This window comes from Apus apus, chromosome 14 (genome assembly GCF_020740795.1).
Source record: "Apus apus isolate bApuApu2 chromosome 14, bApuApu2.pri.cur, whole genome shotgun sequence".
NCBI lineage: Eukaryota > Metazoa > Chordata > Aves > Apodiformes > Apodidae > Apus > Apus apus.
The window spans coordinates 10854469-10877306 of record NC_067295.1 but is presented as its reverse complement, the minus strand read 5'-3'; the positions used below and the strand labels follow the sequence as shown (position 1 = coordinate 10877306).

At 42.1% G+C, this 22838-nt stretch overlaps 2 protein-coding genes across 2 annotated transcripts in view; one reads left to right on the top strand and one right to left on the bottom strand.

Annotated features, from left to right (window-relative positions):
• The first annotated feature begins 375 nt into the window (after nucleotides 1–375).
• On the top strand, nucleotides 376–2122 carry RMI2 (RecQ mediated genome instability 2). Its single transcript, XM_051632718.1, has 2 exons — nucleotides 376–657; nucleotides 1683–2122. Exons 1-2 carry the CDS (start codon nucleotides 396–398, stop codon nucleotides 1829–1831), a joined length of 411 nt encoding a protein of 136 aa, XP_051488678.1. The 5' UTR covers nucleotides 376–395; the 3' UTR covers nucleotides 1832–2122.
• A 4626-nt stretch (nucleotides 2123–6748) lies between these two features.
• Nucleotides 6749–22838, bottom strand: part of LOC127390638 (uncharacterized) — an 81374-nt gene continuing 65284 nt past the window's right edge. Inside the window, exons 57-71 of the mRNA XM_051632471.1 lie at nucleotides 22323–22484; nucleotides 21049–21213; nucleotides 20208–20373; nucleotides 19439–19623; nucleotides 18794–18886; nucleotides 18341–18545; nucleotides 17187–17374; nucleotides 16416–16513; nucleotides 15832–16016; nucleotides 14613–14815; nucleotides 13934–14120; nucleotides 13012–13121; nucleotides 11097–11216; nucleotides 10544–10683; nucleotides 6749–7729 (exon numbers count right to left, since the gene is read on the bottom strand). Coding sequence (XP_051488431.1) covers nucleotides 7714–7729; nucleotides 10544–10683; nucleotides 11097–11216; nucleotides 13012–13121; nucleotides 13934–14120; nucleotides 14613–14815; nucleotides 15832–16016; nucleotides 16416–16513; nucleotides 17187–17374; nucleotides 18341–18545; nucleotides 18794–18886; nucleotides 19439–19623; nucleotides 20208–20373; nucleotides 21049–21213; nucleotides 22323–22484 — 2223 coding nt within the window. The 3' untranslated portion in view covers nucleotides 6749–7713. The remainder of the gene's footprint in view (nucleotides 7730–10543; nucleotides 10684–11096; nucleotides 11217–13011; nucleotides 13122–13933; nucleotides 14121–14612; nucleotides 14816–15831; nucleotides 16017–16415; nucleotides 16514–17186; nucleotides 17375–18340; nucleotides 18546–18793; nucleotides 18887–19438; nucleotides 19624–20207; nucleotides 20374–21048; nucleotides 21214–22322; nucleotides 22485–22838) is intronic.

Sequence of the window (22838 nt, the reverse complement as noted above, 5' to 3'; positions counted from 1 at the left end):
GAGCTGCTGAGCCACCTGGTGCAACTGCCATTTGCACCAAAACCAACACAGCTGCGCCGGCTGCTTCACTGTCTGCGCGAGGCAGCTGCGCTGGTACGGCAGAGGACTCGGCCGCAGCCCGGCAGGTTGTGCGAGGAGCCGCGCCCTTCCCTGGGGACCCCCTGCCCGCCACAGGTGAGCGGCCCCCGCTGCACCCCGAGCTGCTGCCAGCGCGGCCCCGTCACTGCCGAGTCCCGCCTCGGTTTTGCCCCGGGCCGGGCCCCCCCCCCCCGGGCCGGGCCCCCCCGCTCCCTCAGGCGCCGCGCGCGGGCTCGGGCCGCCCAACGGCTGCCGGGGCGGGGCGCGCGCCGTTCCCGCCTTCCCGCGCGGCTCGCGCCGCCTCTCGCCGCCTCAGCATGGCGGGCGCCGCGGCGGGGCCGCCGGTGAAGGTGCTGGCCGCCCAGCTGCGGGGCGCGGTGCGGGACGCCGGCGGGACGTGGCGGCTGTGCCGGGAGGAGGCGGGCCGGGCGCCCCTGCGGCTGCGGGCCGTGTGGATGCAGGGCACGGTGCTGGAGGTGGAGCGCGGCGGCGGCTCGGCCCGGCTGCAGGACGGCAGCGGCCCCTTCACCGTGCTGGGGGTGGAGGAGGTGCCCAAAGGGCGGCCCTGCCTCAGCGCAGGTACCGGCCGGCGGGACGGGCAGTGCGTGTCCCCCGGGAGGGTGGGGCTTTCCCCCGGGTACCTCCCTGTAACTTAAAGTGACTCGCCTGATGCCCGCGCGGTGCCCCGCAGGCCCTTCTCCACGCGCCGCTGCAGGCTGCGGAGGTGTCGTCCCCCGGGCGGGGCTGGCACAGGCCGAGGGCGGCCTCCTCGCCCCTGGCGCCTCCCCGGGCACCTCGTGGCCGCTAACCTGGTGCTTCCCGCACAGCGATGCGGGATCCTCCCGTTGCCTGAAGGCGGGAGGCCCTTACAGGCCTGCGAGGCCGCTGCATGCCCGCTGCTGAGAACGGTTCTTGCCTGTGTGCCAGGGATGTGTCTGGGGCACGCTGGGCTTGCACAGCAGTCAGGGACAGCATCCATCGTGCAGAGAAGAGGGAATCTGGAAAAACTGCTTCTGTGCCAGTCACGGAAGGAGCAGTGTGTGCAGCAGCAAGGGAGTGTGTGGTTGTCAGTACAAAGGCTGACGCTGTCTTGCCACCTTCAGTAAGCACAGGGCCAGTTTTCCTACTCCACAGTGTTTTGATCAAAGTAAGGTGTTTCAGAAAAGAGTTGTGAGCTAGGAACAAGGAGATGGATTTTTCTTTTTTTCTGTCTGCTTTTCCCTTCGCCAGTTAATTCAACTGGAGAAGTACTGGACTGCAGCATTGCTGAAACTGTGGTGCAATATAGTCACATTGCTTATTTTTCAGTCTTGTGTATTGTCCTTCACTTGCATGGGAGAAAGTGGGTTTGTGTGCTGGTTTTGACTCTTGCTATATGTGAAAATCTAGTAAAGTCTGCTGTAAAAAATGGCTGGGTGGATAATGAAGCCTCTTCATGGAATTTGGTTCTAAGCAGCTTTAGTTCTTTGAGTTTTCTTGCAAGTATTGGCAGCTTTAATTCAAACCGTTTTAACTACTTGGCTTTAAATATTTTGTTGTCTGAATTAAAAAGAAAATGAGAACACAAAGGTTAATTAAACTTCACACTTGCTTGTGTTTTTTAGGGAAGTATGTAATGGTGATGGGTGTGGTGAGGTCCTGCAGTCCTGAGCCTGTTCTTCGAGCAATAAAGATGACAGATCTCTCTGAAAACCCCGTGCATAAGAGTATGTGGAGCCTTGAAGTGGAGGATTTGCACAGAGTCATCCCCTAGATACTTTTTCCTCTGCCTAAAGTAACTGGATACATACTTTTCGTGTGTGTGCGTGCAGAACGATGGGCCATTCTGTGTATTTGTGGTTTCAAACAACCACCAGTGACTCTTGGAGCAAACCAAAGAGAGAAGTGAGTCTGAGAGTAAAGTGGAGGGATCTGTACCTATCTGATAATAATCACAGTGTTCAACTCTTTCCCAGTCTGTACCAACAGATTTTAGAAACACTGATGCTTTCTGAGTAACATGTCAATGCTATTAAAGAATACTGTGTGTTTCTACATATGTTAATTGCTGTTTCTAGGAACGTGTGTTCAGATAATCATTCCTGTAGCTGGGTGTTCTTGGCAGCAAGAGCTGCACAGAACTGTTTCCAGAGTGAGCTCAATACGTGGAATGAAGGCAAGTGTGTTCCAGTCCATTTAGATTGTGGTTGGAAATAACATCTTTGCCCGTGTTTTCTCTTTCATTAATAGCCCTGTCAGTAAATGCTTCTTGTAAGACATGTCTCAGTCTAACTGTAAGGAGAGTCTTGTGCTGAAATACCTCTCTGGTTTCTGTGTTTCTGAAATACTGAAAGTGGTATGGTGATAACCCGTGTGTCCCAGTGAAGTGAAATTAACTGAAAAGCTGAGATGCAGGATTCCTTGGAATAGGATTTCCAGGTTCAAGGTGCAAATATTTTACCACTTCATGAAACAAGCTTACTGTGCCTTAAGTGGATTTTATTCTTTTCTTGTTTCAATGTATGCTATTTTTAGTTCAGTTGCTCTTAAGTATGTTTTATTTTTATCTTTCCTCTTCCTGTGAAGAAAAAAAACACTATGAAATCAAACCAAACAACTTTTAAAAAGGAGTACTATTAATTACAATTTTTATTTTCCCTCTTGTCTGAAGATAACTGGAGCCCTAAAGAAAGCATTGCTTTATCCATGTGGTGTGGCTTTGTAGTTTGGGGCTGAATTCTCCAGCAATACAGTTATGTTAATTAGGAATGCATATAGGAAGGGGAGATACTCTCTTGTGCTCTACAATTTCAGGCAAGAATCACGTGGTGGTAACTAAATTTTAAAATTGTGGTACGGTATTTTAAAGACACAGAAATCAGTTACTCTCTTTTAAGTAGATCTTTACAGACTAAGGACTGGATTTCAGAATGCAATTCCAGCCTTTTGTGTTCCAAACCAGACCACATCAGAGACAGCTGTGGAAGTCTTGTGCTCTGAGACCCTGCTGATGAAATGCCAAAACACATACATAGAGAATTGCGGCAGTCTGGGTCTGTTTGTTGTTTCTAATGCTGGGAAAATAATCCACTTGTGGAATGCTTTAGCCTTTCAGAAGTGATCCACGTGGTCAGTGTATTGGCCAGCAACTGTTTTTTATCTGGAGGTAGATACTGTTCCATCTGAATGCTTCTTAAGCCACAAGCCTGAAGCTTGTTTCACCTTGCCCTGCTAACTAGGCAGTAAAACACTGCAAGGAAAATGGTGCTAAAAGGTCTGCTGCATCCTTGCTAGTGTCAGTACATTTATGGCAGAGTTAAATACAGCTTACAGCCCCTGTCATCCTTGGTGGATGCACAATGTAGTGGCTGTCAGGAGTCAAACTGCTGTTAATCCACGTGGCAGTGATGCATATTAACTGAATGCATCTGAAAAATTGTATTCATATAGGGTTGGGTTAGATTTACTTAGGGCTGGACTGGAATTGTAGGGGATTTTTTTGCATCTTTTAGCACCCTCTCCCATCTGGTGGCTTGTGAGTCAACATCTGGGGTTTTTGTGCTTAATTGCTAGCAGTTGATTACAAGTATAATAAGATCTAGATCTCTTCATTGCATGATTTAGGGTGGTTCAGTATCTGACTCTGTACTGTACACTTTATCTCACTAAAAACCCAGACATAAACTCTGGTTCCAACCCCCCAGCAAGTGTCACAGATTTGATCAGTACAAAGCTATAAATGTTGCCTGACAGTTGTTCGGGAGATCTGCTGCTGAACTGAAGTAGTGCTTCACAAAGGCCTGATTACGTTAGTAAAACAGGAACTTGTATGGGTTTCAAAGCCAAGACTGCGTGCTTTTAAGACAGTTCACAGCAACAAGTACTTTCCTAGGAACTGGAAGCAAAAGATGCGCCTAGCAAAGTTGCATGTTGAGCTTCTGAACAGAAGAGTTCTAGTGATTGCTTTGACTTGGAGTGTAGCTGTGCTTTACCTAATGAGTAACTGATGCTGTTGGTGGCTTCTTTACCACCCAGGTTGAAGGCTCAGCCTGAAGTATCTAATTTCTGGATTTTCCAGGGCAGAGAGAGACAGGCTCATTCTTGCAGCAGCTCAGGACAGCTTTGCAAGGATTTTGACACTGTTGGGCTCTACTGGGCAGTGGGAGTTCTCCTTTTTCAACATCTTGTGTCTCAGGTTCTAGAGTAGAATGTGGGTTTGGCTTTCATTTTGTTGCCCTTGTAGAGCAGAGCACGTAACAGAGGGTGAGTGGCTTCTCTAGCCCTGTCTTGTGGAGAGAGTGGTCAGAGCTGGGTTCTCGTTAGGAGTGCTTGGTATTTTGGACCCTGAAGAGGGCAGGTGAATGGCTGTAGACTGCAGGAAGGCTTCTGAGCACTCTGTGTTAGCTCTGCCATAACTGGAACAAATGCAGATTTATCTGAGCACATACCAGTATCTGGGGAGCTCAACTAGCAGACATGGGAGAACCTGTGCATTTAAAACTTTCTCAGCAAAATCTTCAAGCTTGCTACGTAGCTTTGCATGGTGTGTATTAATGTCTGTGAGTGATGTAGATCTGGAGTTTCCATATATGACTTATATAAAGGACATGTTGAAAGTGAGTTGTAGCCACTAAAAATACTCCAACTTTGAAAAATGATTTGACTTCTGTGGGTGGCTGCGTTCAGACCACTCTGATCAGTGTGAGTTATAGGTACAGACATTCTGGTCTCCAGCAAGCTGGGAGGCAAGAGCATAGCCATTTGCAGTCTGGTGTGTAGATCCTTCAGCTGTTCCGTTGGTTTTATGCATTTCCCACAGGGCAACATAGTCTGTGTCCTGTATTACTTTCAGTTGAAGCATAAACATTTCAGATTACTTCAGTCAAGGTGTGCAAAAATGTGCAGTGTTACTAGCAGTTATACAATCCAAGCTTAGTCCTGATAAAGCTGGTTGAGTGCAGAGGGAAAAACTGCCAGTTTGGAAATACTGAAGGCTTGACCTAAGAAATTATTCAGTCAAATCTTGCCAAGGGGAGCCTTCCTGGAGGATCACATCCATGAAAAATCACAAACATTTTAGTGGGATGGAGGGATGCTTTTTGTGCTGAGTCATCACCTCATCTTGGCACACTTCCCTGCACAAGTGTGTCAGCTTGCAGCAGGCAGGGAGGCTGCCAGCCACTGGGGACTGCTGGAATGTGCTTCCCCACATCATCCTCTGTTACTGTCCTAGCTAATGACTAGTTTGCTAATATGCCTTACACTGTAGCTGACATCTTGCTTCTGTCAGGCAGGGAGGTGTATGATTTCCATGTTGGAATTCCCAAGACATTAACATGCAATGATTAAGGCATACATAAAAATCATTTGGATTGATGGTTTCCTTGGTTCATTGATGGATTTACAAAGTTCATGTGAAGAACCTCCTGACCTGTGACAAACTACTGCATGTTTATTGCTATTTTTTTGATGGCATGAAAAAGAAATTGCCTTTGCACTGAAACCAGTTGTCCGCGTGGCACATAGGAAAGGCATAGCTGCCAGTACAAAAAATAAGCCGTGACTTTATTCATTAAAGCTGTAAGTCAATGCCAAACTCAAATGATGAACAAGGTATTGAAAAAGGAAGTGTCACTGTTAGTTCTGTTCTGTAGAATTGGTGTTTTGTACAAGCTTTTGTTATTGGTCTGATGCAGTATTTGTTGTTGATGAGGTCAGCGGTGTGTCTGGCCAACCCTGAGCACACCGGGGGGGGGGCTGAGGTTTTTGTTGGCTGCAGCTGCTGCTGACTGAGCCATGCCAGTGTGCCAGTGTGAGCAACCCCTGCCCAGCTCCTGCACAGTGCTGTGGGCTTCCAGGCTGGTTTGGGGTGCCTGTTCTAGTTACTGCTTCTCTGATCAGTATTAAACACAAAATGTGCATTTGCACAACTTGGGAACATCTCAGAGACATCTGTCAATGTGCGGAGCTCAGTGGGTGTAGTTTGAAATGTTTATTGGTGTTTAAACGGGTTCTTTAGCACCCATGGGTTGTTATGTGTAGCTTCTAGGATACCCATCTCAGTGTTGCTGTCCTCTGCAGTTAGCAAATGGTTACATTTCTCCTTTCTTTACCCCCAGACTGTGCTGCAGTGAGGCAGGAAGCAAAGCAGAAATTCTCAATATTTTGCTCTACTTGCTGACATATTATTCTTGCAACTGTTACCTCAGTATTTTTTCAAAAGTGGTTAGCCTGCTTAGCATGCATTGAGCTACTGGGGAGAAGATTATGCATTTTTAAATCAGTAGTTGGTATAAATATTCTTTAACTTTCAGAAATATTTTATACATTTTTAGCCTCATTATAAATCACCTGTTTTCTGTAAGTAAGCTATTACAAACTTACTACACAAGCAAACTTGATTTCTGCCATGCTTTTTATAGCAGCATCTCGTGCTTGTGGGAATCCTAAGAATTGCAGGAATTTTTCCTGACTAGCATGAGAATCATGTTTTACCTAGAATTTGTGTAAAACTGCAGAGCCAGTGTTCAGAAAGCAAGCACAGACTGAAGCAGCATGCACAGTAACTGAAGCCAGCTGCTGGTTTTGTCTCTATCAACAACTGTCGGAGCCATTTAAACACAGCCTGTTCCAACCCTCTAGATCAATACCACTTTATTCTTATGAATAATCAGAAAAATGTACTCCAGCATAAAAATAAGGAAGTCAAATGTTTATTAATATTATGTCATAGTTCAGAACACCATTATGTCAATGTTTGTATATTATGCAAAGGCATCTTTTTGCTAAGGAATAATTGCATTCCTAATGCTGTGTGGCAAAATACGTGGGTTTTTTTAATCAATAGATTAAAATACAACATAGAGAGTAATTTAACAGATGAAATCCTTTCACACAACAGTATCTATAACACATTAAGAATACCCTATGGATAGGAATAGTTATCAGCCACCTTTTCCCTGCACATTAACTGGTTTCTGTGAAGGGGCTTCTGGAGACACAAAGGGAGAATGTAAAGCCACCATCTCACTAAACAATATGCACATTAATAAGGGAAAAATTCAACCAGCATAAAAAAGAGAAAGTTATTAAATTATTTAATTCAATTCTTTATCTTATTTCTCTCTTAGCCCTCTTGCGTGTCAGGGCACTTCCTTGGAAAAAGATCACTTTCTCCAGAATTTACTGAACAGCTGAGTTTCAGTTCTGGAGAAGAAGTCAGCATGGCTGCACAGGTTCAGAGCCAACACACTGCCTTCACAGCATAGCCCACGTGTATAACCTGAGCTGGAAAGGATCTTTTGTCAGCTTCTAAGTGTATTCAGGCTATGGTTCAAGGCTTGTGAGGAGGCAGTTTTGCCACTGAATGGGATAATTTTTTAAAAGTAACGAATACTCCTATGTCTAATTTCTTCTGGTTGATTATCTGGTTTCTTGTTGCTGGGCTGAAATAATTCCTCGTGCCTTCAGGTGTTTCTGGGTGAAAAGCTTTCCTTTTATAGCATATATGCTTCATTATATTCATAGTTCTAACACTAATTCATTTTACACTTTTACTGCTCTCCCTGCTGTTGCTTCTAGCTCATCTACCTAAAACAGCAGTTTTATTTTGGGTGCTGAAGGGGTTCTTCCATCGTTGAGGCTGTCATCTGACCTTCAGAACTGGCTCAAACTGAAATGAAGAAGAGATGAAATCCAGGTAAGGGGTTAGTAAGTACTTGAGGGATGGAAAAGGACAAGTGACATGTAGTACAAGCTATTACTATGCTGAATTAGAAGAAATCTATGAAGGGAAAAATAGCAACACATTGTTATGACATTATCAAAAAGCTGTGGGAAAAGGTATTTTAGCATTTTAGACAGTTTTATCTCAGATACACTAAACGGAACCAAAGCTTTAAGCTTCTTTCTTCACGTTATATGCTAAAATCACATTTAGAAGGCAGAGAGTAGCGTTACTACTGAAGTCGATGGGATCTGGGTAGTTCTGCTATCCAGTCAAAGATCCTTGACCAGACAGTTTCTAGAGAGCAGTGCACGTGTTCTCTCATTCTCATGACCTCAGGTGGCTCTTGGTCATGCTGGTGACCAGCCTGGCCATTACAGACTTTCACAGGATCACACCTAATTTTCCCTTACTGCAGCTGGGGCTGTCACACGTCCTCTCTAGCATGTTTACATACTTGAAGACCTAAATCATCTCCTTCCTCAGCCCTTCAATGTTTACCCCCACAGAGAGACCTCGGGACTTTCCTCAGCTGGTTCACAACTTAGATAAACTTGGTGTCCAAAACTGGAAGCATAAAATAGAGAAAAAATACTTGTCTTAAAGATGTTTATTCATGTGTACCTCCCCAGGATGCTTTGTTTGATAGCATGCTTTAATAGCATGTTATTGTTGTTAACTGAGCTTGTGAGCCACTGTAATTCTAATCCCTTTCCTCAGAAATTGGATAAACTAGTGGCACCAGCTGACTTCAATCTTTTGGCCACTGAGCCATTCTAAAACTCTGTTTTCAACTGAATATTCAGGGTCAGATTTAAGAAAATTTCTCTATGTTTCATATTAATATTTTTAAGACTATATGAACTACTGGAGCTAAAACCACTTCCTGTGTACAAGAATTTTCATGGCCATCTACTGCTTACACACGGGGTGAACAGAATTCATGAGGCAGATAATGTCACCTGGCATTATCACCACATGGCAGTGTGTGCATGTGCTGCACTGACTTACCCACTGAGTGTTCTTTTTGTCTAGGTTTATATTTTACAGCTAACTCAATTATCTACAATTGCTTGATAGTTATTCCCTTCCTTTGTGGGTGAGAATTCAGCAAATAGTTTTATTTTTTTAAGCATAACACAAATAAGGTTTTAGCCAGGAAGCTTTCTTTTGAGGTGATAGTGAGTTTACAAAATGAGTAACATTTAATTGCATGTATTAAAAAGCTCACCCTGTTTTCTCATTGCTAAGCCTTATCAAAGCATGGACCATAAAACCTAGTAGTGTTTCAAGCAAAAGCAATATTGGCTCTTCTGCATTATTTCGTCATTTAAATGTTTTCATTGCAGTCTTGTAAAAATGTCATTACATTTTAAGTTATTACTTGGGCAAGTGTGTCAGTAGTTAGTATGACAATAATTTGTATGTATGTTTCCTTTAATGTTCTGATTCAATGAAAAGATAAGAGGCATATAGCAAGTTTCAGAGAAGGTATTGACCTTTTGGGTCTATACTAAGGAATAACTAGCAATCCAGCTGAATAGAAGAGTAAGTTTTGGGGATGTTCTTGGTCATTTCTGCTAAGAGAACAGTATGTGAACAGTCATCAACAGAAGTGATACAGACTATCATAGTTTATATGTCATTATTTATATACCTATTTGTAGTCAAGTTCAAAAAAGATACTGTATGCAGAATTTCCAATGGAGAGTACAAATTGGTGGATGTAGGGAATATAGAAAATGCCAAAATACACAGCTGTTATTATCATCCTTAAATAGCAAGGGGTTCTAGAGTACTGCTGTGTTTCAGCATAGACAGATCTTGGTTGTTCTGTAGTTACCTGCTTTGCAACGTAGCCAGGTTGGACTGGAGTAACAGAATGCACACTGGAAATGGCAATTGTAGAGATGAATTTGCAGTAACTGCAGTAACAGTTAATAACGCAGTAACTGTAAAGTTTATTACTTACAAGTGTTTTGGGGCTGTGGATTTACACAATAATTCTTTCCTCAAAACTGCACTTACCAAGTAATCAGAACATGCCTCCTGTTCTCTTGTAGAGCAGTAACTGTCCTAATCTAATTACTGCAGCAAGGTGCAATGCAGCAGCGTGGGCACCTTCACCAAAAATGTGGGGAACCGTAATTAATTTGCACAATAACAACTGAAATTGGCAAGGACTGTAATGCTAAAATTGTCAAGCCAGGACTACTCTCTTTTCAGGCTCTTCAGCTTTCTTTGCATTTTTAAACAGGTTCCCATCAGACAGCTATCCAGATGACAGCTGCATTAAAATACAGGTACTGACAATCTTGAAATTCTAGGTTAAAGATGATAGATTTCATTAAAAGAGACTGAAAAGTACAAAAGTAGGTCACAAAGTATGTTCAATGTGGCTATATAATATCTGTTAATATGAATACAAATGCATTACTCAGACAAAAAGTAAACAACCAAAAACTGGAACTCCTAGAGACAATCACACCTTCTTTTGCAGGTATCCTTCTGCCTCCTACACAGATGAGGAAAGAAGCAAGCCATTAGAGGGTATGGATTGATGGGTTATGGTGTGGTTCTGGGGGAACAGGGTGAGATAGACAAGGAGCAAGAAGAGTAATTGCAGGAATAGGATCAATTTTGCATGTGCCCATAGTCGGATTGATTAGTTTTATTTTCCTAAGTGCTCTTGAGTGACAGACATGCAAGTACTGCAGCAATGCAGTCACAATATTCAGGATGAACAGAAATGAAACTTACCACTGAGGAGGAATTTCCACAGGAACAAAATTTCTGTTGCACAAATGAACAAAGGCTGCTGCTAAACTGCAGGCAGCCTTCAGCTCCTGTGCTTCACAGGTGTCCTGTGTGCACATGCTGTAGAAGGGCTGAGGGTCCACCTGTAACACAGAGGGGTTTGTCCAGAGGAGCACTGTGCAGGGTGCAAACATATGTCTCCTCTGGAGACACCAATTTGGAAATACATGAAGTTTGGTTTGTATGTTCTCCCCCCTGCCCTTGTTAGGACCATTCACCAACAACAGCCTCCTCCTAATATTGAAGGGTTTATTTGTATTTCCAAATTGTAGACCTGTATGCTAAAGAGCACTGCAAAGTCATGTCACTATTTGGTGCATGTCAAGGATCTTACTTTATGGTGATATATCAGCTTTTTTCTGCCTGGATGTTTGTTCTGATCACTTAAAAGTTATCCACAACTGCTCTTTATAGCTTTGCAAGAACTATATGTACTCCTTTGAAGAGTGGCATTTGGATATTCAGGTAGTCCTTTGATGGCTGAAGTTAAACTTACAACTTTGAAGCAGTTCCTAAGAAGTGAATGTGAGTCTTCAAAAAACAATTTACAGACTTTTTGCTTAGCTGTAAGCAGACATGGCTTCACTTTCTTCTGTACGAGACTGCACTTGTTCACCTGGGAAAACAGAATTAGTCAAGTTGGGGATACATCAGTGTAGTGTGAGTTTTTAAGATTTCCAATGTGAGATGGCTTGAAGGAAGAGGCAGCTCAGTGCACTGCTTTGATTAACATTTATTGTTCATTAATATTGAGACATACCTTGCACTCTATAAAAATGTGTATCTCACAAATATTACAGACATTGTTGCATTTTTCTATTGATTTTGTCAATTTTGGTTGCTTGACAGAGTAGTTGGTTGTCTTATTACATATGACAGATCAGGGCTGTGCTTTTACTAGATCTTTTTGGTGGAGAAAAAATCTTCATATCCTTGCTGGGTTGTTCACAGGTAAACAACAAGGTGGCTTAAGCCAACCTGATCTGGAGGTCACTACAGTATTTGGACAACAGAAAAGTTATTGGGTTCTTGTTGTACGTGGATCAGGTCAAATCCCTTAGGACACCAGAGAGAAGCTGATGATACTGAATATTAACAGAACTAGTAGTGAGCATTTGCTAAAGTTTCTCATTTGTTTTGACTGAACACTGGGCTGTTTTTCCTGTATCAGATGGCAACTCAGTATTTTTTTAACCAGTAATTTCCAGGCAGGTCTTTGAGTTTAGAAGTTCTTTAAGCAAGTGTAAACTCAGTTACTTTAATTACTAATGAAAATTATCTGCTACTTTCACCTCTCAGGTAACCCTCATCCTGCAGGAGTCAGACATGTGCAGTCTCCTTATAAACCTCCTCATTTTGTACAGCAGCTGCTCTTTTAACCCGAGTGTAAACTGACATCAGAGTATGAGAGGTCTCTAAAGAAGCTTCTGGTAGCAACAACCTGCCAGTCTGTGTGTACAGTTTGATGGCAGGGGACTCCAGCAATGCAGGATGACTCACTGCATTTAAGTATGCGGCCAGTTTTAACCTAAGTGAGTTTTTACTTTCTATATCATGCAGTTGTGCTGAAACCTCTGCTCAGGAAGGGTTTTTGCAATCTCCATTTGATGGGTGTAGCTGAATACACTGCTTGGATGAGCTGGGTATTTCCACCCTATCATCTCTTCCTGCTGCTTTAGAAAAGTTTCTAAGACATTGCACGAACTGACTGCACATTTGCGTGTCTGGCCGTGGCTTTAATGATGCATGACAACAGCACATTCTTGCCAAGTCAGTTTTCTGATTTTTTTCTGAACAGGAGATGACTGCAAACAGCACTGAGTTCACCTAGAGTCAGCCATAACATTTTATTGGTGGTATACAGAACTGCAAAGATGCCATATGCCCTACAAATAAAACACACCAATCGATGGTGTAAGTGCAGCCAGTGTGCCCTCAGCCACTTAAAGGAGGAGATACGTGACCTTCCAGCTTGTTTATGACAGTAAGCTTCTTATGTATTGCTTTTCATTGATTATTATTTTTAGTTCAACTTCTGTGGGTAGTTTCCATTAGTTGCATTTTAATGAAAATATTAGAAGTTAATATTTGTAGCAGTTAGGAAAATGATTTGTATAGTCAGTCATGTCACGATCCTGCCCCATTAACATAAACATAGGCTTCCATCTCAGAAGATTTCTCTCTCCAACAGCAAGGAAGAGTACAAGATACCTGAAGTGATCCTCTTTTTTTAAAGGAAGGTATAGAAATAAAGTTGGAAATGGTAGCATTTCTGTGCCCAGTTATGTACAGTATGCTGCTCTTCACTATGAGCTTTGGTTCACCTAAGCCAGAACAGGGTGGTCCATGTTGCTCTTTGTGTTTCAGCACTACTGGTGACCTGCACAGAAAGAGGCCCTTCAGCTCCTGACCTGCCAGCTCTGTGTGAACACCTGCACATTGTCCGTGATGGAATGGTTAGGAAGCATCCATTCATTTCCAGCTTCATTATCATTGGTACCAAAAAGTCCAGCTGATATACCTGGAATGAAATTGAAATGGAGTAAAACATAGGAAGAGACACGGGAAAATTCTAGAAGCTGTCTCTCGGCTCTGATTGCTCTGTACAGCAGAGCTCAGCTGTGATGTGGAACAGGGAAGGCAAGCCCAAGAACCCACTATGGGTTCTTCTCAGCCTGCATTGCCCTTGGGTGTGCCAGCTGTTCCTTTGTTTCTCCTGAACAGGTAAGGGCCTTGTATCTATTCTCTGCTTATCTCAGGGGTCTGAGTTTTAGAATAGTGTGGGGAATGTATTCCAAGTATGGCAAAAACCCCAGAAGCTTTTAGGCCTCCCTCTTTCATGCTCTTGCAGGTTTGAGAATTCTCAGACAAGGTTTGGGGTTGGGCTGACTACATTTGTAATGAAATACTACACATGTAGAAATATGTAACAGAAATTACAAAAGCAACCAAACCCAAGGAATATAGTATTTCTTGCTGAAAGCTGGGATACAAAGAATTGCTATGATTTGAGACTAGACAACATTGACATTTCTCCATCAGCAGAAAAAAAAGCACTGACTGACCAAAGAGCATGATACTTCCACCCCTGACATCACCACCCCCTCTTTCTGTCTGCTTTATTGCATTGAAACAGCTGTAACCTCAAAAAACACTTGTGTTCTTTTGGGAATGGGAATAACTGGGAATGCAGAGGGCCATTTCCAGGTGTGTGTAAATGAAGAAAGGGAAAGCATGTGAAAGACACCCACAGTTTGATACTACAGGTAATGATAATTTGGAAATACAGAAAGGATGAGTGTTAGCTGACACAGCTGTATGATCAGTACTCACCATGGTGCCATCCAGACAGAGTGACTGTGCAGAGATTGTACTGAAAGTCACAGGAGACAGAAACTCCTTTCTGATTAGACACTTCTATTTTGTTGGTTCCTCTCCTTGAATTAGTGGTTTTCTTTTCAAGGGGTTGATCCAGTACTTGGCAGTTCTCCATAAAGGAAAAGTTATACGTCTTGGGTATCTGTTTTAAAATGAAATTTCAAATACGTCATAATGAAAGTTCAATGACAGGCAGAGCTCAGTCTGGGTTTGCAGGTGGGATGGGGTCAACTTTGCTCAGCCTTGTGTTAGGGAATAAGAACAGGTTTGTGTTAAAACTTCTGGAAGAGCAGAAAAGGACACCACCTGCCAGGGACACTGAGACTATAGGCCCAGCTTGTTCTCCAGACCTCTCTAACTGCCCTTCTCAGACCATTTAAGAGGAAAACTGAAAAATTCCACATCAAACCTCATATTTTAAGTACTCAGAGCAAGGAGACAGCCTCTGATTTTGGGGACTTACTGCCTGATTTAAAAGTGGTTACTTTCTAGCACTTACACCTGATAGCTGTTCTGATTATGTTTTGAGCATCAATATTTTGAGGATATTTTCTTTTTTTCTGTTCTGGTTGGTTGCTTAGTTGAAGGTAATTTCTGGTCTGGAAATTAAGAATGTTTGACTTTACCCTCCTACCTGTAGTCTTGGGTAGATACTGTTCACAGTCTGATTCATCTCCACGTACAGTGATCTTGAGTTACCAGTCTCCTCATTTAGTATTACAGTGAAAGTATTGTGAAGAAAATCCTTGGCAAGAAGTACACTGCACTTTGATGCCAAATCATAAATTTTTCCATCAAAAGTCATTAGATGCTTGGTCCCCATTAATATTGCATGATCTAGAGAACAGTATTTCAGAAGAAACACTAGTTAGTTTTCCACAGAACAGGAAGTGCTGTGCTACTACGCGTGTACTGCAACACAAGCAGCTTCTGGTTGGCATACTCTTAAAATAATTTCTCAAGCTATTACTACATTTTCATTAGTTACAAACTGTGCTGCAACAAAAAAATTCAGACAGGAAACAATCTAGGAATTTCTTTTTCATTATAGATCCACCTGAGTATCCTAAAACTTGGAGAAACATGAATCAGGATTCACAGCTTGTATTGATTTACAGTCGTGCTAATTCATAATCTTATTTGTAAGCTCTATCCCTCCCTCCCAACCCTTGCTTTATAGGCACATGATACTTTCCTGTGCAGAAACCAGCACTATTAACTGTCTTCAAAAAAAATACCCTGACCAACCCAAGCATCAGAGTTTCAGTCCAGGAAACTCTGTTAATGTATCACTATGTGGTCACTAGGACCTACTTTCAGTGCCCTTTGTTGTGCCTGTCTACTTGGAGGAACCTCTTTCTGGAAAAGCCATTATCTTCTACAAGGGACTGCTGGGACAGTTAATGCTGTCCTTTAGCATTCAGCAATGGTTTTCAGGTACTACTGTCTCTGAAGTTTTGGTGGGGCTTGGCTTTTTCATCCTAGAGTGAACAGAAGTACGGACAAAGCCCCCATAGCAAGACCTAGGGCCAGGTGTGACTGGCCTTGAACCACGGTATCAACTCACAAGACCATAAAGGTAAGACAGAAAAATGCCACCTGCTGACTTCTAGTCTCAGGTTTCTGTATTAAGCAGATTATTTACTGCATGTCAGCTTTACCTGAAGGGTTGATATTGTACAGACAGTTACTGTTTTACAGGAAAGACTGTATATAAAGTTTATAGGAAGATTATTAATTAGCGACTATCTCTATGGTCTGTGGTCCAACTACTCTTCCAAATACGATTTGTGAAATTGAGAACCAAGTGTAAATAGACTGTTACAAACCAAAGCAGCTCTGAAAGGGCTTACGTTCAAAGGGGGTCTCCAGCATCCTCCGTTTGAATCTGTAATACTCTGCAACTAAGTTGATATTGTAGAGGTTTTGGAGAGGCCTCATTAGCTTTTCTTCAATGAGATAATTAGTAATATTAGCCAGATCCAGGGAGTGGTCTGCTTTGGGAAGTACTGGCAGTTTTACTGCCACTGAGCAGTTCCTGTAGAATACAAACAAAATATCATGTGCCCTTATCTGCTAAGCTGATGAAAAGCAGTTGCTTTATTATTAGAAATGTGGAAGTGAAATGTTTGTAAGAACTGTAGTCTGGTTGAGTGGCAAAACAAAGACAGACAATGGCCAAGCCCTGCAACACACCATGCCATATAAGGCCAGTTATCAGCTACTGCTGTTGTGTTTGCTGCTGAGTAGCTTCTCTAGAAATGCAGCCTGTCCTGGTAACCACCAACAATTAACATCATGGTACTCTTGCCATGTGCCCAAAGCAAATCTGGTTGGGTGGTTGTCTGCAGCCCTCAGCATACAAGCTGATGTCATGTGCACACACCCATCCACAGCACTACCCAGCAGGAGGGATCCTGCACAGAACACCACTTACCTGGGTGAAAACCTGTAAAAGTTGAGTAAGGGCTTCCGGATCTTGCTGACGGCTCTAGAGAACATGGCCTCTGCCCACCTGAGCACCTGCTGCACAGTCTATTGGACAACCAGAAAGGGAGGTTAGAAACCTGACTGCAGTATGGCTTCAGGCAGGGGCATGACTTGATAAGGAGCAACAGTCAGTGAAAAAGCACTTCAGTCTCTCTTGCATTTGTCACTTGCCTGACAGCATCTTGTCACTTAAAAGGTTAATACCCGAAGAACAGACACTAGTCATTACAGCAACAAACAACAGACAGAAATACACCCTTCCTAAAAGAACATCACCTAAAGTATACTAATACTTCACTGAGTTAATGTGGTTCAGTAGCTTGCAAATGATTGGTATCCTTGTTAATGCAACTTGGTGTCATGATGTGTGCTTTTCCTTTCAACTAGAAGAGCCCAAACCTATTTGCACACTATTTGTTGGAATCAAAATGCTCCTCTGTGGAAGAAAAACAAAAGCCACACGAATGACTGACTGTGATTACAACTAGTGAAAACAACCTCTCCTCTAGCTGGAGAAATACTGCTTTCAAAGCAGGTCATATATTTCAAGAACAGTAAACTAGCTGTGCACAAGCTTGTTATGCGGAAAGATAACTGCACAATTTCCATAAACAAAAACACTTAACTATTTTTGTCTGTGCATAGTTCAGAGGTGGTATTTAAATTTGTAGGCCTTATCTTTCAAACTATTAAAAATGGAGAATTGAGTTATACCAACCATATCCAAGCCTGCTTTCACAGCCCTTAATGCCACCTGGATTGGTTCCATAAGCCACACATCTTTTACAATCCTGGGCAAAAAAGTCTGGATTTTCTTCATGTACTCTTCTGTCTTCTCTTGCCAAACTTCATCCAGTGGCTTCGAGGTCACATCATAGTAGGCATCCTTCAAAGTTGCTAGTGGCTCTGAAGCAGAACACAGGAAACAGACCTCAGCTAAGAGGTTACAAAGTGTTTGTTTCCCCACAACTTCCAGCATAAGTGAACCAGGGACACAGAAAACAGGAAGAGGCAGCTTTGTTTTAATGGCAGTTAGGGACATTTCACAGTTGTGTGCATGGACCCAGTGTTAAAAAAAATATGAAAGAGGCATTCAGCTGTAAGTCTGATCCACACCCTGCATTATAAGTAGACTTGCTTTGCAAAATAAATGTGAGGAATACTTTGCAAAGTGCCTCTATCAGAGCAGTACAGCTCAGCCTGTACTTGATCGAGGAATAACAGGACAGTCTGGCCACAACTCATTTCAAATACCTCAGCTGTGTATCAACTCTGTATCAACTAAATCCTCTTTTGAGTGGGAAAATCTAGGGGTAAGTGGCCCAAAGTGACATTTTAATCTTGAGAGGCTGGAAGGTTCTCTCACATAATCACAACTGACTACATTTCTCAATGGTTTCAATGTGAGCAAAAGTCCAGCAGAACAGTGATTTAGGGGGCTACTGAATAGTCTTGGAAAAAAACAGATGAAGTGAAATCTGATTAGTACAAGTACCCAAAACTCAAGGATGGATATGAACAGGACTTTGGGAGGAAGTGCTTGCCTGGGAACTGTTAGAAGAAATGCTTCAGCTTAGGAATTAGGGCTCTGCTCTTTTCTCATCCAATTGAAACCAGACTCCTGTGTCCAAGAGAATGCCCCTTCACTGGTTTCATTAGAAAGGTGGTGACACTGAGGTTACTTAGACCTTATTGCATCAAGGTTCCTGCTCTGCAGGCTAAGAGCCAAGATCAGAAATTTTTGCTAGACCAAAACAGAAAGATTTGTGCTGTTCATCATCTTTTATCCTCTGTTTTGCCCGTCACTGACAATGTCCTATTGTTTCTTTGTCATGTCCCAATTGTCATGTCACTTTGCGTGGTTTTGCTTACTTTGCAATTCATTCTGCATTTGCCGGACAAGGTCTTGAATTTTATCCAGGAAAAGTGGGAGCTTGCTTCTCAGTATCTGCCTGATTCCACTTTGCTTCCAGACCTGGGCGACAGCCCTACCCCTGCTGTGGAGGAATCTTGCTGCCTTTTCCAAGGCTAGCGAAGGCCAGCCAGCTGCTTCAGACAGAAACTCAACTTGCTGCACCTGTATTGGTTCCCAAAAAAGAAGTGTCAAAATCCACAGTAATCACAAGCAAAGCTGGACTCCATTCCAAGGCAATGCTGAACCCCCTGGCGTTGGTGCAGAGATACAGGACCTGGATTGCAGGTTAGTGCAAGATAAAAATTTAAATATTTAAGCAAAACAGAACAACTGCATGCCATGTCATGATTTTTGAATTAACAGTGTGTGAACATTTCATGGTGCTTTCACAGATATATACAGATACTTACTGATCTCCTGAATCTCCACATATATCTGTCAAACTTCTTCACCTTCTCCATTAGTTTGGCTTTTAGAAGGCTCCCAATTTCATAAAGTTTGTACTGCGGGAAGATGATTAAAAACCTTGAATTTTATCATTTAAAATTGCTCCTGCTGGGTCCAAATCACTCAAAGTTTGTTCTAGTTTAAATGCCAGCAAAGAACCACAGTGGCTTCTCATTTCTCAGGGGAAATGACTCCTGCATTAGTAAATGGTTGGAAATGGGAACAGAAGAGTCTAAGGCTGAAAAACTGAAAAGCCTCCTCCAAGCAGAGAGTGAAGCCCTATTAGAAGTAAAAGCACATTCAGGAATTCTAATCCTAGTTTTATAACCAACATGCTGAGCAGCCTTGGCACATTCCTGCTGCTCCTGTTTTATTTACCCTTTTCAGAGAATACACCCTGTATTTTCTATGCTTTTTAATTCTCACCACGTTATCCCACCAGTGACAAGTCATGTTATTATGAGTTTTTAAATTGCATAATTCCCCCGTTACTCAACAAAACTCACACCTGAAGTCTACCTGAAAGATTCTCCATCAAACTGACAAGATTAAACAATGTTCTTAAAAAAAAAATCACGCTGTAATGAAGTGCCACTGAAGGGTCTCACCTCAGCTTTAAGAACTGGATCCCCACATCCATGAGCCAGAAGACTCAAGCTCCCATTAACAGCTGTTAGAGTCACTTGTGCCACTTTTTCTTGCCTTTCACCTTTGGTGCTGAGATAGGTATTCACAGCAGCCACCTGCTGCCCATCAGTACAAGCACTGACTTCCATTCCCTCTTCCAAATCTCCTTAGACAATGAAAAGCAAGAGCTTCATTTCCAGGAACAACATTGACAGGCATTGTTTCAAAGTCAGCTTTTTAATTAGGTGATCAATCAGTGTCTGACTGTTACGTGTTTGTGGAAAAAAAAAATATGAGATAAACAGGAGAAAATTGTTTCAGTGTCAGTGTTTGATTTTCTCTTCCCTGTGGCCTATGAGTGGTTTACTTATACAAGTTTGTTACTGCAAAGAAAGCACTGAATTAATAAAAATCTAAATAATCCTCTTGGTCACAGTGATTTACAGACTTTTTTCTACTTTGTTCTTCTACTGTCCCTTGTTGCTGACATTTCAAACCTGCTTAGATCTTAAGTGAAAGAGTGTCAGTCACTCATCACCCATCATACACAGAAGCTGTTTCTGCCCAAGTAGTGATGAGTATAAGCAAAAAGGGCTGGCAAAGTGCACAGAGAATCTGGGTTGAGATTTGAGTTTAGTAACTTGTACAAAATTCTGACTTCACTAATTCATAAACTCTTAATCTCAAATCTGTAACAGCACCTAAAATTACATCAAATGACTTAAAAGCATCGTCTGTGAAAGCACGTACCTTTCAAATACCCCAAGTAGCACTGAATACACTTCTTTCCTTTAGAAGCAGATACTTTTACTTTCTCTTTCTGATCAATAATCCCCTCCACCAGAATTTGGCTCTGAACAGATGAGGAAGTAGCAGTTCCTCTGAGGGCTGCCCAAATATCTTCAAAGGCCCTTAACTGCAGCAATAAAGGAAAAACATTTATTCAAAGCCACCACACAGAATTAATGAATTTTCAGAGTTTATGCTCAAATAACAGTGCTTCGCATAGAAGGGTAAGTGGTGAAGGAAATGCTTTCCAATGCTTGTGCACTACACAGGAATTACACTCGTAAGAGCGGCACAGGCATTATGAGGATGACTGGCTCAAGAGCTAAATGACTGGACAACAGAAGGATTGTGGACAAAATTTTAATGGTAGCAATGAAAGAAACATACTCTAATAGTCAGTTCCCTGTGAGGCTGCTAACTTGTGTTGATCAGCTGATCTCAGCTGATACTTCTTTTATCTCCCTTCTAAAGAGAGAGGGAAAAATAATTTAGTATTTGTCTTAGCCTGTTACTGAATCATCATTTTAAGGAGTGGCCTGTTGTCTCAGTTAATGATGACTGACTACCCATATTCCTTCAAATGGAGGGTCTGGATGCTGTTGACCACGTTTTTCTGCCCTATGCTATTGCCACCATCAACTTCCCCACCTTATTAATTTCACAGAACTAGAGAAATCAGGAGTGTTTTATGTTGCCTGCTGGTTTACAAGTCACTGGCTGCACCTGATCAGTTTGGAAGACAGATGGCAGTAAGGCTTTAAAAAACAAAACCCAGTACCACTAAAATAAAAGCAAAACTCACCTCAGTTTCCAAAGAATAGTTCTTCACATCAGCTGTACTCTGATTTTTTAAGGCTATCCCAATCAACACCTCATCTCTCCCATGATCAGCAAGGTGAAATCTGCCCTTTGATTGCAAAATGATGTCATCTTTGTTGAGCTGGTGTGTTCCAGAGAAAACAATTACCTAAGTATAAGCAAAAAAGGTGTTAAAACAATTCTTCCAAAGAAACTTGCTCTGCACAGAGTGGTAAGTGGCTGTACAGTGTTCCCATTTTCATGAAATTACACAGTGAAGTGATGAACAAATCTTGTGGTCTCAGAAACCAGCACATCCTCCTCACAGCACTCTTACTTCACTACATCTTCAATTTCTGTGGTGTAACAAAGCTTGTTCAGTGATTACAGCCTAAGATAAGATGAGCAGCTGGAATTTTATTTTATTAGAACAAGCCCATTCTTTTTTTGGTCTTATGCTTCGCAGCCTACTCCCCCCAGGCATTTTGATGCAAGCCTTTGAACACAAGAATCCAAAAGCATACAGAGGCACCTGATTTTGAAATAACATGCATATACATTTTCTGCATTATAAACAGGCACTAACACATCTTGGTCTTGGAAAAAATTTTCTCTGGCATCAGAATTTCACTGCAGTTTCCCATTACTAACTAGGTGTGACCTGCTCTGACAGTAAATGAGGAAACCAGTTGAGATGCTTTTTAGCCACCGGGAACTGGAAAAAGACATTTTTTGTAAGTTTGAAGTTTTGTGTTTGTTGTGAATGTCTACAAGCAACTCTGGGGTCCAATTTGCACCTAAGGAAGATTCTTGGTTGAATCTTATGTTTATGTAACATAAAGATAAATTACAACTATAAGGTTACACTAAGGTTCAAAAATCCATCACAACCAACAGAGCAGCCATAAAAAAACAGTAAACTTTTACCTGCAGGGGAAGCAAAGCACTTTTATTCCTCTCTAGTTGCCTTTTCAATCACTCATGAGCCTGTTTTGACATTCTCCAGAAACATGAAATTAAAAGGCCTTTGAGAGAGGAACAGGAAAGAAAGAGCATGGAGGAAGTGGGAATGTTTACAACCATAACAGGAGCTGTAGGACACTGCCTTGGCAAACCCGACCTTTCTGCCTCAGCCCATCAAAAGACACTGTTTGTGCTTTGCTAAGTTACAGAACTGTGGCAATTCTCATGAAAAGTTGCAGCGGAGGAAAACTGAGTTTCCAAACCTGTAATTACATCTGAAGCGAAGTAGGTGCATTATGTTTATGTGAGACTTACATTTGGAAGGTCACAGAACTCAAACTTGATGTAATGGTCAAGGAAAGACGAGTAGTTTGTTTCTATTTTACCCAGAATCTTCTGTTTGGTGCATGAGGTCAGGAAAATATTTTCCAGAACAGCTTCTAACTGAAATTTATCAGGATGCAAGAATTTATTTCTCTGCAATGAACCAAGAAAACAAAATTAAAACATGATAACAGAATCTTAAGACACTCTGTGCTCACTCACCCCAGCTCTCAACCTCAACCTGTCCATGTGCTGGCCATTTTATTGTAGTAGCTTCAGAGTTTTACAGTAACATTTCTACTTGACAATGTTCTGACTTATCAGCACAGTTGCTGGTCCCCATCCTACAGAATTAACTCAAAAGTTTTGTAAATTTAGGGCATAAGTGAGGCCTCTACTTTGTAAGAGCTCATTTTTTCTTAATTATGCTACATTTATGTTTCTTCCTATGCAGAGAAGTAAAAAAAAATTCAAATGAAACAATGGTATTTCACAGAAAATGGTACT